This window comes from Lepidothrix coronata, unplaced genomic scaffold, assembly GCF_001604755.1.
Source record: "Lepidothrix coronata isolate B3197 unplaced genomic scaffold, Lepidothrix_coronata-1.0 Scaffold11, whole genome shotgun sequence".
Classification (NCBI taxonomy): Eukaryota; Metazoa; Chordata; class Aves; order Passeriformes; family Pipridae; genus Lepidothrix; species Lepidothrix coronata.
Window position 1 is genome coordinate 8,106,991 of NW_016690191.1, and position 12,751 is coordinate 8,119,741.

At 38.1% G+C, this 12,751-nt stretch overlaps 1 protein-coding gene and 1 long non-coding RNA gene across 5 annotated transcripts in view; one reads left to right on the forward strand and one right to left on the reverse strand.

Moving 5' to 3' along the window:
• SLC12A1 (solute carrier family 12 member 1) overlaps nt 1-12,751 on the reverse strand; it is a 47,031-nt gene that overhangs the window by 32,459 nt on the left and 1,821 nt on the right. For 2 of the 4 annotated variants that reach the window (XM_017805018.1, XM_017805017.1), the window contains exons 2-7: nt 11,796-12,395; nt 6,346-6,480; nt 6,056-6,131; nt 2,011-2,106; nt 579-718; nt 1-111 (exon numbers count right to left, since the gene is read on the reverse strand). In XM_017805018.1, coding sequence (XP_017660507.1) covers nt 1-111; nt 579-718; nt 2,011-2,106; nt 6,056-6,131; nt 6,346-6,480; nt 11,796-12,206 — 969 coding nt within the window. In that variant the 5' untranslated portion in view covers nt 12,207-12,395. Of the gene's footprint in view, nt 112-578; nt 719-1,297; nt 1,394-2,010; nt 2,107-6,055; nt 6,132-6,345; nt 6,481-8,263; nt 8,369-11,795; nt 12,396-12,751 lie in introns of those variants that run through there. The other 2 variants (XM_017805019.1, XM_017805020.1) reach the window with 2 other exon arrangements.
• LOC108492568 overlaps nt 54-12,751 on the forward strand; it is an 18,226-nt gene continuing 5,528 nt past the window's right edge. Inside the window, exons 1-4 of the long non-coding RNA XR_001873149.1 lie at nt 54-179; nt 1,570-1,755; nt 8,290-8,380; nt 9,107-11,671. This is a non-coding gene — a long non-coding RNA (uncharacterized LOC108492568). The remainder of the gene's footprint in view (nt 180-1,569; nt 1,756-8,289; nt 8,381-9,106; nt 11,672-12,751) is intronic.

The following is a 12,751-nucleotide window of genomic DNA, read 5'->3' on the forward strand; positions in this document are numbered from 1 at the left end:
CTTTGCTTCCCATTCCATGCCAGCAGCAGTGATGCCGAGAAGACAGACAACAGTTATGGTGCCTATGATTCTGATGTCATTGGACTCATCTACTATCAGGGTATCACTCTCCTGAAAGCAGTGAGAAATGTTAATAGAACCAGTGTTTCTCTGCCCAACTGGTGGGATCAAGTAACAAGGTGAAGTAGAGAGCAGTGAGCTGTCAAAGTTGCAGAGATTTATGAGACCAAGTGTTTGTATTTCATGTTCCAGCTGGCCTTCTGCAGTTGGGGTTATTTGGCTGTCTAATTAGATGTCTGTTCCTCTTCTGATTTTGAGATTCTTGTCAAGAAATGTATGAAATATATTCATAAGGTAGAAATAATGGAGAACAGCCTACTGTTCTGTGGCATGTTTAGACACACCAGCTCCTTCCCTGCTAAAAATGTCCCTCAAGCCTTAGCTAAAAAGTATCACCACTTAAACAAATATATTATGTAAAACAAACACCACCCCCTAAAAAAAAAAAAGGCCACACAAAACACAAAAAAACTAAACTAACTTAACCATATACCTGAAACATCTACATCTACATTTACCTTAAGAAGTTCCACAACTGTTTCGGCAAATCCAACTACATACATGGCAACTGCCACTGCATTGGCAAAGGCAAAGATAAGTCCTATAGATCCACCAAACTCTGGGCCCAGACTCCTTGAGATAAGATAGTATGCTCCACCTGCAGACAGAAATGACTGTTATTTTGCCACAACTAAATGCTCAGTTTTTGCTGTTTTTTCCCCACAGAACAATTACTGCAGAAATCTGTGCTTTCAGCCTCACAAATATAACTGAACCTTGCCCTATGTTGATAGAGGGCACTTACAGAAAAGCAATGTGCTTTGTACTGGTTCTGCTCTCAGACTTCTCAGTATGCCTTTCTGTTGCAGAAATCTTTTAGTGCACATTAGCATGCAAAACTGGACCTTGTTATAATTTTTCATGATACATGATATAATAACACAAAGGAGAGAGAACCTCACTTCCAGACAGGTTCTAACTTACATGGATCTGTCCCAGTGTTAGCATGAAGGATCATATTCTGTGGTACATTGTTTAAGCTCCTGCAGTAAATCTTTAATATTTTTTGCATTAAGTTTATATACATTTTAATTTGCTGTTGATGCACTGAAAGAAATCACTGCAAATATATTTGCTTATTATTTCTTTGCTTCTAACACAGTTATCTCAATTCCATTTATTTCTCTAAGTAAAATCTGCAGATTTTTGTATTTTTCATGAGATCATAATCACTTACCTCCTCTTACTACTCCGTTAGTGCAAATGGCAGACATGGAGATACCTGTCAATGTTGTTACTACTACACTCAGAACAATAACTATGATTCCAAGACCTGAAAGATCCGAAAAAGAAAGTATATTCAAGTGTATTCCAGTACCTGTTGTGCTTAAATGACGTAGTAAGAACTTGCCATTTTCCAGAGAGGTTAGACCAGGCCAGATAGAACTTAAAGGCTCTGAAATGCACTAGAAATTTGTTTCATAAAATACCTGACATGCACTTTTACAGCAAAATCATTTACTCGTCTTCCAAGGAGTGGCTGAAATGTAAGAAGTGTTATAAAGAAGGCATTAAACTGAAGGCATCCACTGATGTGCATCAGTATTTAAAATGAGAGGAAGAGGTGTCTCCATGCTCAGTTTGTTGAAGGATGTCCAACCTGGAATGCTCTGAACAGGAAAGACCAGCTGAAAGGTAAGAGCAGCCATGGAAAGCCAGCAGCCATCCCTCGCTCCCAGCAGGCAGGAACACCTGAAATGTACTTCTCAGACTGAACTGAAATCTGTGGTTTATTAAAGCATGCCTTAAATTGTGATGAGAGGTGGCTAGAATTGTTACCTTCCTTTAGATGTACCACTTGGTTTATCGTCCCTCTGGTTTGTCTCACACGGAAATAATACATAAATACCTTTTTGGGCTTGAAAGCATTAGTAACCCTAAGATTTTTACCTCCACGGACAAACCCATTAGTTGCTATTGCAGAAGTTGACAACCCAGTAATTGAGGTTACCATCGTGGCGAGGAGAATTATGATTACTCCAAGACCTGTCAGTAATAAGAAGATAAAATATTTTACTCATGTTCCATGTTTCCTACAAATCATTCTCTCTTTAAATTGAATTTTCAGGCCAGAATCAGAGCAATAAACTGAAAAGATGGTTTGTTGACCATTTGCAGCTTGGAGAACATTTTCATGGAGGCCATGACATGGTAGTAAATTATTCCCATCAGTCTTCAAGCAGTGATTCTTTGTGATAGGAGTACTCTAGCCAGAAATTCTCATGATTTTCAAAGGCTGGAGGAAATGAACAAACAAGTGTCCCTTGACATGGAAACTTGTATCTACCTTTAACAAGCATCCTGGCTGTTTAAATGAGGAGATTGATACTTTAACCAGAGCTCTTGTAAGAATGCTGCTGTCTTTCATCAGATAATTAAATAGTGAGTCAGAGGAAGATTCATAGTGCACCAGGACAAAGAGTCAGTCAGGCTGAGAGACAAAACCTGAGTGATGTCCTCATCTCTCTCTTTCCCTGCAAAAAGTAGTTTTAGTCTAACACAGGACAAACATTTGAAAATGGAAATACTGCTTTTTAGATGCCATTTACTTTAACAGGTGACCTGTAATCTTAGAGAACTTAGAATATTCTTTTTTTTTAGCTGATATCACAAACTTGAGTAATTGAACAGAAATAATCAAACATCTGAAGATCAGTGAAAGGTGATTAGTTACAGATGAACTGGGTTTTAGTTTAAGTTATGCTCTGAAATTTGAGAACGTTTCCAGTCTTTGGTTATATGGTCAGGTTTCTGTTAACAATCAGTTTTTAGTTTTATCTGAGCTTGCTAAGGCTTATGTAGCTGCCTTGTGTCTGTGAGGTGCACAGGTGTTCAGTGTGGAACTGGAGAACATACATTGCCTGTAGCAATATTTATTGACCAGGGCTCATCCAGATTGAAACTTGGATCTGACAACTATCACTGAGCAAGAAGTACTACAAACTGATCGATTCATCTGGTTTATTTCTACCTTCTGGCTTCCAGATCAGATTCCTGACTTCAGTTCATACTGGATGGTTATAGCCACCCAGTCCCTGAGTGAATGTTCTTTGCTGCTTAAATTATAGCCATGTTATCACAGTCCTTTAAGACAGAAAGATGTCATGGGCAAGACATAAATGATATATAGCGTGGTGTAGGATATTCAAAGTGATTTGAGCCTCTAATAAATTATGTTTATCCTATTGATTTCTGAACTCTAACTAGTCATGCAGCTTTTTGTATGCAGGTCTGTACAAAAAGAAATCCAAACAGTCATTCCTTTTGGTCAGCTACCATTACACAGAAGGTTAAACCATGCAAATTTTGTGTCTGAGAAGTGGCTGAACATGATTTTTAATCAGCTGTTAACTCTTAAATTGAATAAGTTAGACATATTATTCTTAAAGTAGTTTTAAAATTATTTGGTAAGTGCATGTGCATCCTAAGGAGTATTTTTCAAGGATGTTTTATTGCATTTCACAATTCATGTCGCTAACGTGTATATGATATACAGAGTTGTTAACTTGATAGTAACATCTTCATAGAAAGACTTTAATGTTAATTTTTAAAAAATATTGTAAGATTTAAGAATAAAAGTGCATAAAATGCAGTGACTTAACCAAAACATTGTCATATAACATAACAACATAATTGTAATATTCAGGGCCAGATTTTCAGGTAACATAAACTTGGTGTTTTTCCCTTCCTTTGGCTAACCATTCCAGGTACATGTAGTCCTCAGATGTTAGGTGAAAATACCAGACTAGTTTTGGACCTGGAATCTTGTCAGGACCATACTGTCCCTTTTTTCCCAGCTGATGATAAACACAGATCTTTGTTGAATGGTATTTTTTTCCCCCTGTAAGAGCTTTTGCCCTAGACAGCCTATCAGGATATGGAAATAATTGGGTTTGCTCTCTTTGGCCCTCTAATGATGGGGATATAAATGGTGCCCAGATGGTGGTTTAACTGACTCATTTAATTTCCATGTTAGTAGCAGTACCCAGTGAAATCCCTGAGCCTTGGTGATGATGAGCTTCCATCACTGTTCTCCTTAAGCAGCTTGGCTAGGGACTTAAAGCTCATTGCTAATAAGACATTCAGAAAATGCAATGAGAAATTATTCATATGGAATTTGACGTCTCATTTTCAGAAGTAAAACTAACCTCCTTGCATAACACATGCAACTTTAAAAAGCAACAGCAGAGCAATAAACTCTAAGGAAAGAGAGTCTGCTTATCAATGAGTTAAAATGGTAAAATTAAAAGTGAAAGCAGAAAGGTTGTAACTGATGTTGGTGCAAATTAATGTTAAAAATCTGATTAAAGTTTAGATTGAAAAGCAGGCATATGGCTCCTAAGTAAGTTGTTCCAAAATGAATTACTCTTGCCCATGGCTATTCTCACACCTCAAAACAAAGTAATACTTCTTGATGATCTCAATAAGTTACTAAACTGCCCTTAAAAACTAATTTTGCATGAAACCCCAGAGCAAAGTCTTGGCAATATTAAGATGCAGAAATTTCATGGCAAGGCATATAGTTATGAGTGCCCTGGGCTGTACGTGCTCATTTGGTATGCATCATAAAATCAGCAAGCACCCTTTTGTCAGGCACAGTGCTGGAGCCACGCATGGAGCACTGCAGAAGTACTAAAGTTCTCCTGCTTAGTTCTGGATCTTTTATTGTTGGGTTTCTTGTTTCTATTTATGTTTCTGTAAGTTTGTGGCTGGATTTTTTTACTTAATAAGCGTTTCCTTTGTTATTCTTTGTTTAAAAGCTCAGACTTGCTCAAGTGAAACTTCTATGAAGTTACTGTATTTTATTGGAAATGAGACTTCTTCCATGCAAAATTTTGGAGATGTTTCGATTCAATGTTTCATTTCACTTCCATTAACAAGGAAGTGAATGACAGTTATACCATCTGATTTTGAGCACTGAGTTTTATCCAAGCCCAGCAGAGTCAACGCTCCTTAATTTACTTAATGTTTCCATTCTGTGAGCATCCAAACTGGAATACTTGCCATCATGCCTTTGGATTGCATTTTTTGCAACATCTGGGTGCCAGTCAAAGATTAGGGCCCCAACACTCCAGATTGCAGGATCATGGATCACAGAGTGACAGTGCCATCGCAGGTCACGTTTCTGTGCTTCCCCAGAGCAGCAGCTCTAAAAAGGCAGTTGTACCACACAGAAATTGCACCTCATTGAGCTGCTCTTGTAGTGCTGGAGATTCTTGCAGCTTTCCTCTCTCACTGGTTTCATTGAACACTCAGCAACATGCTGGATGGAGGCCTCGGGGCCCAGTCTCCCAGGGACTGGCATTTGGAATTTGGATTAATTAAATTGCAAAATGAAGAAGCAAAGATACAGCACATAGTGAAGTGTACTTAGTTAATTTATATGAAAGCTACAGCAGAGTTTTTTAAACTTAGTCTTTCATAGTACACTAGTATCTAGTACTGTTCTGCAGTTAAAAATAACAAAATCCTGATGAGATGAGACCTCCTTCCAGTTCTGTTTTCATCCTTGCAGAGAAGTGTAAAGAAGTGTTGTTTTTAATATGTAGATGACAAGGTTTGGGTTTCACAGATAAGCAAAGTGTGAACTCTTAAAGGTTAACTCTGTACTCACATATTAGAAATTGGCCCGAGTCATAAAGTTTACATCTGTTACAGGATCTAAATACAAATTTCACTAAAGCTTAGAAATATTCAAATGTGATGATCATATGCATAGTTAACAGATCTGTGCCTCTAAGCAGTAATTTGGCTGTGAGTCTGGAAAATTCCAATAGTTTGGAGGATTAATGTCTTTTACCTTGGCAAGCATTTGAAAACGTTATTTAGTTCAACATGCAAATGCACATCTCAGATTATATATTAATCATGATCATGTATAGTTTATCCTCTTTATCCCTTCACTGTTGAAAATGATATTAAATAAGATACATACCAATTCCTGCTTGACCTACAATCCAGGAAAGTCGAATAAAGAGCATCACACCCCAAATATTAAGCATGCATCTTACCTAGGTTTTAAAGAAAAAATACCGCATTAGTGCAATGTTGAAAGTAGTGTTAACAACCAGCAGCATGACAGAGTACATTTCAGGCTTTTAAAAAACACCCCAAACATCCCTCAAGTCCATCTCCCACTCTTAATTCTTAGAAGACCTTAGTGTAACAAAACTGATTTTATTTGCTTTTAATTTTTTTGTTTAGAAGTGCAGGTAAGTTTCTCACCAGCACACCCTTCACCCATCCGAACTTGACAAATCCTGCTTTGTTTTCCTCTTCCTTGCTGGCTGCTGTCTCCTCTCCAGCTGTGCTCTCTCCATTAGCCATTCTCTCCACTGAGCCAGTGCTCACAGCGATGTTCTGGAGAATCACATAGAAAACAAACACGGTTTTGTGCAAAGCAGAGGACACCTGGCTGCATAAGAGAGACACAGGAGAAAGGAATTCCAAAGAAGATCAGGTTTTACTGCCTCTGGAGTAGAGAGCAATATTCTGCTTACACCAGGCATCACCAGGTGGGCTTGCTAACAGGGAGAAAAGATGAAAGAACCGCTTAAGCAGAGTAAATACATTATTATCTGTACTTAAGTGTTTTTATTGTGAACTATTCCACATACATATTGTGTTGATATGTAAGTAGAGCATCTAAGATAGTGAGAGGCTCCTGGTTGGCCTCTGCATGCTCTTGCAACAATTTATGAATAACTCCAAGTGTAGAAGGAGGGATAATTGCTCAATAGTGAAAAGAGACTGAGCTGAGTGCTGCATGGTGAAGTTATGTGATGAACTCCAGTGTTTTCTGTTGGATAAAGTGCAAACATAACTGCAGCAGCAGATGGGTAACATATTCCTGAAAACAGTTAGAGAAATGCCAGTGAAATGTAGTAAATGAATAATCCTTTCTCTGGTGTAACCATAGTAGATAGGATTAGGAATTGCTGTATTTGTGGTGTAACCAGAATAATAGTCCAGAATTTTTAGATTGTTCATATTAGGTTACAAATATAAATCTGTATTTTATCTCTTCAGCTCTTCTGCCCCAGAATCTTTGAGGCAATTTAGCACCATGATATCTTTCTTGTGGCTTGAATAGGAATTAGTCATGGTGCCGAGGTTTATGCTCTTTGTCATTGCTGCTTTTAATTTCTTTTTTTATCTTATTCAGAGCTCTCAGTGGTTCTGGGAGCAGCTGGCATTAGGTTAGCTATTGCCAGATATTTTCTGGGTCCTCTGCAAAGGTCTTCAGGAAGGACCAAGCCCCTTGCCACAGTCTGGCAGAGTCAGGAGTGGGTACCACTTCTGAAGAGGAATCAAGGTGCTTTTAAGGTTTGGAGGTTAATGAAGATATTTCCAGATTAACCAAGCAGGTCAAGGAGGAAAAACATCTGTAATTCTGTGAAACATATGAGATTTTTCATCTTGATTGACTTTAAGGCTGTTTCTGTATTTTGTCTGTGAACTTAAAAATACCCAACACACAAACCCAAAACAGACATAAAGGCCAACTGAATATGCCTTTTACACTAATATCTGGACCTGCCCCTCATGGATGGGGGCTCTAGTCACGATGATGCAAGGCTGTAGAATGCCTTTGACACAGTAAATCCAGGACTGTACTCACAAATGAGAAATAAGTGACTGGACATTTCGACATGGACTAAACTTGGTGCCTACAGCCCTGTTGGCCCTAAGTGAAATGGGAATACAAGATCTGTTGAAAGCCTGTGACTTTGAGCTCCTGAGTTACTTAGATACTTTTGACAATTCTCACCCTGAAATAATAATGGCTGTGTTCGCTCAAAATACAGTAAATGATTAAAGTGAGTTAAGGAAGATCAGCTACAGTGGTTAGAATTTCAAAGACAAAAAAATTAAAAGGGTTTGGTCTTTGTACTTGAAACAAGTTGTTTCCTCTGTACTTTGAATTAATTTGTGCTCTCTATGCCATTATCATAAATTATGGCCTTAAACCTTCCATAAATGCATTTTAAATTGGCGTGCTTTAGTGAATGATTGGTTATTTACCAAGCAGCTGTACCTGTGCTACTCATGCATTAAGGATGTGGAATAAAAGTGACAGAACATTTTGAAAAACTACTAAAATAAAAAGTTAACTGCTTAAAAAAAATAAAAAAGAACTAACCCAAACATTTTCCTTTCTTGTTTCAGAATGGTTTAGTCTTCATCTCTCCTGGGGCTAAAGATGATGAGCTCATCAAGTCTCCGTAACAAGTGTGGAGAATAGCCAAGAGGAAGAAAGGTTAGATTATTTCTTATGTAGGGTAAATATTAAGCCCAAGTAATTATCAGCAGCCATCAGCTGTGAAGTAGCACTTAGACTATTTTTCAGAGATTTAATTGGCGATTTGTGGCTTAATATGTGCAAAAACCTGACATGTCTTGGTAAAAGATGACACACATTTGACTCCAGCAGTGGGGAAACTAGATATTTGAAGCTCCTTTCAGCCTGCCTTACATTCTGACATTTGAAAAATTGCATATTAAAAAAAGTATTAAATATTAATATTTATCTTCTGATGTGAAGCCCAGCATCAAAGCACAATGGGAATAGTTATGTGATGTTTAGCAATCTGAAGTCAAACATATGCCACTTCTTATCAGAATCTGGCAATGGGCTTGTGACAGTATAGTTGTCTTCAAAATCTGAGTTTCAAATTGGGGGTGAGGGGGGTGGGATTGCCTTAGGGTGTAGTGTGGTAAGCCCTCATTTTAGTGTTAAAGTAAAATAGAGCATCCTCTTCAGAACTGCACCTCGGGCTATTGTGTAACCCTTGTACCTGCTCAGTGGGGCATTTCATCCCCTCCTTGCTGGTGGCCAGAGCTCCTGCTGCAGGCAGGGCCCCTGTCCAGCTGCTCATACATATCTTATCCTCCTGATAGGATATGTATCCTCCTTTTCATACCATCCTAATTCCCTTCCCTACTAATCTGCTATTTAGTGACCTTGTGTTTGTTTATTCTTCAGAATAAGCTCTGCAGACCGAAGTGATTTGCCCAAGGTCACCAAGGGAGACCCAGGACAGCCAGGCACAGACTCCAGCCCTGCTAATGGCGCCTCGTTTGTTCCAGGGCTGTGGTCAGTGGCTCCCACACCAGGGCCACAACTCACATAAGGGCACAGCAGGTTGCCAGTGTAACAAAAATCCCATTACCTCTGACATTCACCTTCCTGTTTTGAAAGGCATAAGATTATCCTTCTGTAAGCTGAATACTGGAAAAAGTATGGAAATGGCCAAGCTAGATGATGTTCTTTTCCCTAACAGTCCCAACCTGTGAAGCAATTCTCCCTTCATTTTATTCTGTGATATCATCTGCCTTCTTTTTAACCTTCTCTAAGTGAAAGCCTTAAAAAAACCTAAACAAAGTTATCTCATTTTGTTTAAAATATACAAACCTTTGAGAGATGCAGCAGTAAGAAACATGGAATTTTCTGGTTATGATCAAAACTGAAAATTCCTTAACATGCTTATGTTCAGTACCTTATCATTCAGCATTATGTTCAAAGCTAAGACACTATTTTACTCCTCTCTGGCCACTACTGAAGTAAATTATTTCTATAAGAGGAAGTTTTCTTCTGGGCATAGAAATGTGTTTAGTCTCTTGAGCAGCAGTTTGTACATCTGCAAACGAATACAGATACCAAATTCATATTTTTTCCCTTTTATATCCACTTTGCATTTGTCTTTGGAAATGCTTCTCCTTTCCATGTAAGCCATTTTACACAGGTCTGTGGATACTTTAATTTAGGTAAGTTAGACCAAGGCTAGGAAGCTGCCCTAATAAGATCCTAAAGAACTGGGTCCTAATTTGCTAATGGCTATTTTTTTTCTTGATTTCATTATTTTATATTACCCTCCTTACGACAGGTGAATCTGCAGAGAGTGGAAGTCTGAACAAGATCTGGACCAGCATCCAAAAATCAGATGCTTGTCCAAATTATTCAGACCTCAGAAGTATGTAAAACTGAGTGGAATGGGGATGAGAGCTTGTTTTCTCTCAAAATTTCTCATTTCACAATTGGCCAACACAGAAAAAAGAATGAGGATTTTTGCTGCATATTGGCACTTTTAGTCTCAGCTTGACTATAGCAATGATCTCTCTCCAGCCCTGCCCTGATAAGTGCACAATTAAGAACCTCAAAAAAGGTTTTTGATTCTGAAAGTAGCTGTATCCTGTGTCTCTGCTTTTTACAGAGAACTTGCTATTGTGGCTTAAGGGGGAAGATATGGCTTATGAAGTCAGTAGAGTAACATGTTATTCCACTGTTTTGTAGTAGGTCTTTTAGTAGTTTAACTGTTTCAAAGTGTTTAATCTATTTGTTCTTGCCACATAAGTTCTTATTACAGCTTTCCATGCTATTTGTTTTTTTTCCACATAGGGTAATCAACCCTTAAAATATCTAGATAGGTGACTAGACAGCAAAATTCACCTATCTGAGACACTAACACAGAAATTAGTGAAAATCTGGTATTTGAGACTTAATATTACCAACTTTTCAAATTCTTTCCAGTGGAAGTTTTCAACGTGCAAACCCCAGAGGATCATACCTGACAAATGTATATTCTTCTGCAAGTAGCCATGGGGGGTGACAAAAGTGAGGATTATCATGATAAAGGGCATGTTTTGGTGTTTCATTATTCACTTACTGTGGTGTATACGTGGAAAAAGTGGAGCAAACAGGAAGAGTCTGCTAAGGGGAAGGGTTTTTTTTTTCCCCACAAAATGCATATATATCAATAGTAAATGCCTACAGTGGGTCCACCAAAAATAGGTCTCTCTGAAGGAGAGAGGAGAAACAGCTCTACAAAATCATTCAAAGGCAGGTTAGACAGTTGTATTCTGTTTTATACTTCTCTCTGTAAGTGTATTTTACATGGATATAGCCCCATCTATTACATGAGCAAAGTCTAAACAGCTCTTCCATTGACAGATTAGGAGGAATTTAGCCCAATCATTCCTCCATAAATGCTTTCTATGTAGTCATTCAAGAAGCTCTTCAGATTCATTCCAAATTCATTGGAATAATGAGTGTGAAGGCCTAAATTCATTCACTGAATCAGCACCTGAAAACTCTTGTCTGCTATCCCTCTTCTGAGCAAACACTCTCAGCCTCAACACCCTTGTTCTGGATTCTTTTTTGCAGTTTGAATGGTTTGTTACAGCAATAAACAGGGAGTGCTTTGGATTTCTGATTGAGATTGCATTTGTTGCACATAATCTTTTTTATAACACTTATATTTGTTAATGAGTACAGTGGAGGAATCTGTCAAAATTAGTTATGCATTGATGTTAAATTCACGTTTAGAATAAGTGTGAATTGTGTAGCCTGGTTAAATTATGAATTGACATTTATCATCTGCCATCCTAACTCTTACATGGAACAGAAGAGATTAAGTAGATCCATACTTTAGACAAGATTAAGCAATGTTTTTCTGTTAATCAAGTACCTTATGACCACCTTTTAATAAAAATCTTTGCTTTGATCAGGATACAGAGCAGCAAGCAGACTGCAGCTACCAGAGGAAATATGGTAATTACTTGTACTTTTTCTCTTGGGCAAGGTCCATGAATCTAAGGACTTTCTCATATTAATAAGCAGAATTAACAGTCTGGAAATAGAATAGAGAAAAATTGTATCTTTCCTTTTCACTTACCTTTGCCAGTTGTTCATGAATTTCTAATAAGCTTGGTCTGTTGAGTTTATTCCCACTGACACTGCCAGTGTTTCTATAATAATCAATTTTGGGAACTGGGTCCATTGTGTTATGGCCAAAAGTTTGTAGATAATACATTTTAGTGTGAGTATCATAGGGATGTAAACTAGCTTCTGTTTTCTCTGCATTTTGAAGGAAATTGTCATATAATTCTCTTTTTCCTGGTCTGTAACTGATTCTCAGTCTGTTCTGTGTTTCATCAGTAAAAGATGTTTCTTCATAATGTGGTGGGTCAGAGCCCACATCCTCTTGGGCTGTTTCATTGTCGTCATGGCCTTCATTAATTATGTTAACTTGAAACCGATTTGCATTTGGATCCGAGAATACATTTGGTGCATTGTTCATGGACATCTTCAGGGATGCTGCAGACTCAGGTCACTGAGCCCTTTACTCTTCTGTGGCTGCAGCCAGTTAGTAGCAGCTATGGCAAAGGGTTTACTGCTGTTTCATATGAAGTCTTTACGCCTTGAGTAATGAAGTTCTGAGAATTTTCTCTTGAATGTCTAAGCAGGCTTCCTAATGTTGTCTGCTGTTTTTCTGCTATAAAAGATATAAATAAAACATTTCTGTTATTTTGCATGGTTAGATACATTTTCCACTGTAAGCTCTCCCTGGCCTCACCAAGTATCCATAAGACTGTCATCCTATGACTTGTTGACTAAAAAAATATTTGAGTCAAAGACTGAGTTTGTGGAGATGTTTCCATCAGTGACGGACACACTTGAGCCCTTAACCAAACCAGCAGTAGTTTGGTACAGGCCTGAGCGCTAAATGGGCCAAAAACTCCTCTAGTTTCAATCTGTTTTATGGAAACCCAGAAAGGAGCAGGGTGACACAGTGAGCATCCATGTACATGGATCATGCAATTGGAACATGACCATGCAATTAAAACGTGG